The sequence below is a fragment of the Gavialis gangeticus genome, unplaced genomic scaffold (genome assembly GCF_001723915.1).
Source record: "Gavialis gangeticus isolate Ggan-Ray unplaced genomic scaffold, GavGan_comp1, whole genome shotgun sequence".
Taxonomy (NCBI): Eukaryota; Metazoa; Chordata; order Crocodylia; family Gavialidae; genus Gavialis; species Gavialis gangeticus.
Window position 1 is genome coordinate 56,724,095 of NW_017729034.1, and position 3,727 is coordinate 56,727,821.

At 41.8% G+C, this 3,727-nt stretch overlaps 1 protein-coding gene across 1 annotated transcript in view; it reads right to left on the reverse strand.

The window, feature by feature from the left end:
- ABCB10 (ATP binding cassette subfamily B member 10) overlaps positions 1-3,727 on the reverse strand; it is a 29,959-nt gene that overhangs the window by 12,560 nt on the left and 13,672 nt on the right. Inside the window, exons 4-5 of the mRNA XM_019527507.1 lie at positions 3,035-3,169; positions 896-1,042 (exon numbers count right to left, since the gene is read on the reverse strand). Of these exons, the coding sequence (XP_019383052.1) occupies positions 896-1,042; positions 3,035-3,169 (282 nt within the window). The remainder of the gene's footprint in view (positions 1-895; positions 1,043-3,034; positions 3,170-3,727) is intronic.

The window sequence follows — 3,727 nt, forward strand, 5'->3', positions numbered from 1 at the left end:
GGGTGCCCCCACCCAGACCCAGGAGGCACCAGTCGCCGAGCGGGGGGGAGGTGCAAGGGGCCTCCCAGAGTGCTCCCTGGTGGAGCTGGAAGTGGACTGGAAGTGCTTCTGGTCCACTTCTGAGTCTGCTGCCAAGTGCACTGAGGACCCCCCACCCCATGCTTCTATGGGATGCTGCATCTGCCCCAGCAGTGCAGCACATCATGAGCCCCTGCTACCTAGAGGCATGTAGAAAAAAAACATTTAAAGCTATGGCCAAATCTCTCCGAATTGATTCGGAGGGTTCCGATTCGATTCAGAGAGTTTAAAGGGTCCTTGGGGAGGTGGAGGATGTGCAGCAAAGAGCAAAATTAAATGAACTGCTGTGCAGCACATTTCTGCGGCAATTTAGGTAGGCCCCTACCTATAAAATTTTGCTGGGAGGTACAATGAGTACTGCTAGCTGAAGAGCTCACGTGGGGCCAGTACAGATCACTACATGATCCAATTCAGGGCATTACTTGGACATTTCTATCTATCTGTCATCTATAGAAACAAGTCACATTTTTTAAATTGCCGTGGGCTTAGCAAAACCTTAAAAGGAGAGTGGCAATACCTGGCTTAACCTGGGTAAAATCTCTCATTACACTGATCTTTAATACAGAAAGGTATAAAACGAGAGTATGAATTAAGCCTCATGAAGTTGCAAGCACTAGAATTTTATTGGACTCACTGCTTCAACAAATAGCCTGAAGGAGGAGAAACAACAAAGAATTCCTTTCTCCAGCACCATTATGGAAATTCATTTTATACAGGATTGATTTATATGCATCATATCAGAGCTATGAGAGTCCTTGAGTATTAAGTTTCCCAGACCTAATACACCCTGGATGCTTCACCACCTTAATATACTTACAGCTCCAAAGAAACATGCAGAAGCTAGTGCCTCTTTTTTGGCTAGCTGCAGCACATAGCCAACTTTGTTTGCATATTTCTTCATTTCATTCATCTCTTGCCCAAATGCTCGAACTGTTCTTATGTTTCCAATGCGATCTTCAGCTAACTACAAAAAAGAAAAAACACAAATCTGGACCCACACTCATGGATAGGCTCACATTTCAAAAGGTCTGAAAGTAAAAGCAATACAAAAGCTTTTCTATCTGTAAATATGGTACCCTGAATGCCAATGAAAAGCTTGCCATGCCCCTCTCTTGAATTCCATGATACCAGAAGCACATTCTATACCAAGATGGTTTTAAAAAGTAAGTCAAAACTAGTTTAGCTTTACTACTAGTATGGAGAGAAACAGAATAGGATTATACCAGCTAATATGCAGAAAGCAATGGGCCTTAAAAAAAATTCTTAATTTGGAAAGGACAATGGATACAAGAAAGAGAGGAGCATTAAAGAGGATTATTCATAGCTGTTCATAATAAATGACTTGGAATGATAAATACCCTATTGTATACCACACCATACAGAAAAGACTGTATTTGTTTATGTAATTCTATTTACCTGAATGAAGCTGAATTGGGGATAAAATTTAGCCCAACAGTATAGTCTTCATTTCAGTTTAACATGCAAAAACTCCCAAATGAATAAAGTTAAACCTTCAGAAAACCCAAACTCAGTTAGCTTGCTCACTGACTGACACTACAGTGAGAGTACGCGACAACAACGCCCTAGCACATGAACCAAGATCAGGCTTGGAGCCCCACCCCCTCCCCCTCCCCAAGACCACCATAGTTTGTTTTCCTCTTCAAGCCTGGGTGTGTATTTCAGACTTTGTACAGCAGAGCTGGGAAGTCTTCAACCTGTTTTCAAGCAGATAGACTTCCCTTGGACAAAGGACAGGCAAGATAAACAGCATATGGCTAATCTTTCTTCTGCATAGTGTGTTTGGGCAAACTGACCATCCCAGGATTAACATAGCTGAAACCCATGAATATTTTAGCAAGGTCTTGTTCTCAGCATTTCTCTCTCTTTCATATTAAAAAAAAGAAAAGTTAATTCTATTCTAGAATAAAATTACTAAGAAATTACTAGAAGTCAATTGTGCCCCAAAAGCCCCTTAAAAATAACCACCCCCAATTCTCTTTGTGACTCCTCCACAGATGGAGAGGAAAAAACAAAACAAAACTTCGCAGCATAGCCCAAAGGTTAATAGACCCAGGCTCAGATGGATTAAGAATCAGGGTAAAACATCAGCTATCACATCAGAAAAACCTTCCTGGAGAACTGTTTTGTTGGCTCTGCCTCTAAAAGTGCTTTCTGTTGTCTCAAATCTCCTTCATCGTACAGTTGCAGGGGTACCTACTCATAACTAGGTCTCGCATCATTCAGGCCTTCATAGGCTGAAACTGTATCCCTCACACTAAGAAAGAACATAATTCCCTTAAGCCAGGGCTGTCCAACTGGCAGCCCACAGACTGCATGAGGCCCATGAGGGTTTAAATTGAAGCACCAGGGTTCTCCCCCAGTTGCTGCTCCCCACATCATTCCAGCTGCAACAGCAGCCAGAGTGTCTGGATTTCCCCTCTCTCCTCCAGGTGCTGCTTCCTGCCCTCATCCCAGCACATAGGGCAGTGTGGTGCAGCATGGGAACATGAATGCAAGTACAGGCCACACCTGTATGGGCTGGGGGGCCAGAGGTCATATCTGTGAGGGGCAACACTGTGTGTTGGGAGCATCTGTGTGACCCAGTGGTCTGTGGCTCACCTGGTGTGGCCTGCATGGCATGTGGCCCCCAAGGGTTTAAAAGTTGGACAGCCCTGTCTCAGATTTTATCAGCACAGATTTCCATAAAGCCAGTATCATTTTGCTTCCAATTTTTTTCTTTTTTAAACAAAGGAAGGCTAGCAGTGAGACCTGTGGGAAAATGTTATTAACCTCTCCAAAGAAATTACTTCCTCACACCTGAATAGTTGAAAGCAAAACAGGTTTATAGCTCCAGGTAAAGAAATGGACCTCATACCTCAGCAATTCTATAATACCTTTCTTAGGGTATTTCACTTTATATTATCCAAAGCATTCTACTAAGTCTTCGCAAGATTACCTGTGTTGTTTCTGCAAGGGAATCCTGGGTCATTCTAGTAACCTTTCGTAGATATTTTGAATAAGCCATACCTAGGATAACCAGAGGGGGCACAATACTCAGAACAAACATGGCAAGTTTGGGAGAGACAAAAACCTAGAAGAAGTTAAGGATTCAAGAGTTAATATTTTGGTATACAAAAAAGCCACACTGCTGAAATACAGAAGTGCATACACTCAAGCCTGAAGAAAGCCACACTGCTTTTTTAGTGTAGTTGTAACTTATTTTGTCATCTCCTACTTTCTAGGCTAACTCCCCATTCTTCTACAGCATTTGGGCAGTACAAAGAATCAGGAATCAAACTGTCTGGATTCTATTTCTGGCTCTGACACTGCTTGGCTCCATGGGCTTGGACAACCCACTGTCAGTAATAGATGTCCATTTTGTTACCCTAATAGAGCCCTATCACAGCAGCAACTTAAGCAGAACCCCTCAATGAAATCAACTTAACATTACTTTTAAATTAATCTAGGTTGGATAAGGCCTGTAATATTTGGCCTTAAACAAAGGGCTGAAATATGTAAGTCTTATAATTTTGTCAGTGATAAGACTTGAATAACACTTAAAATTTTTATAGTGGAAATTCTTGCCAGCTTCTGGTAACGTTACCAGACTGAATTTTTTCTTTTCTTTTTTTTTTTTTTTTTTTTTTTT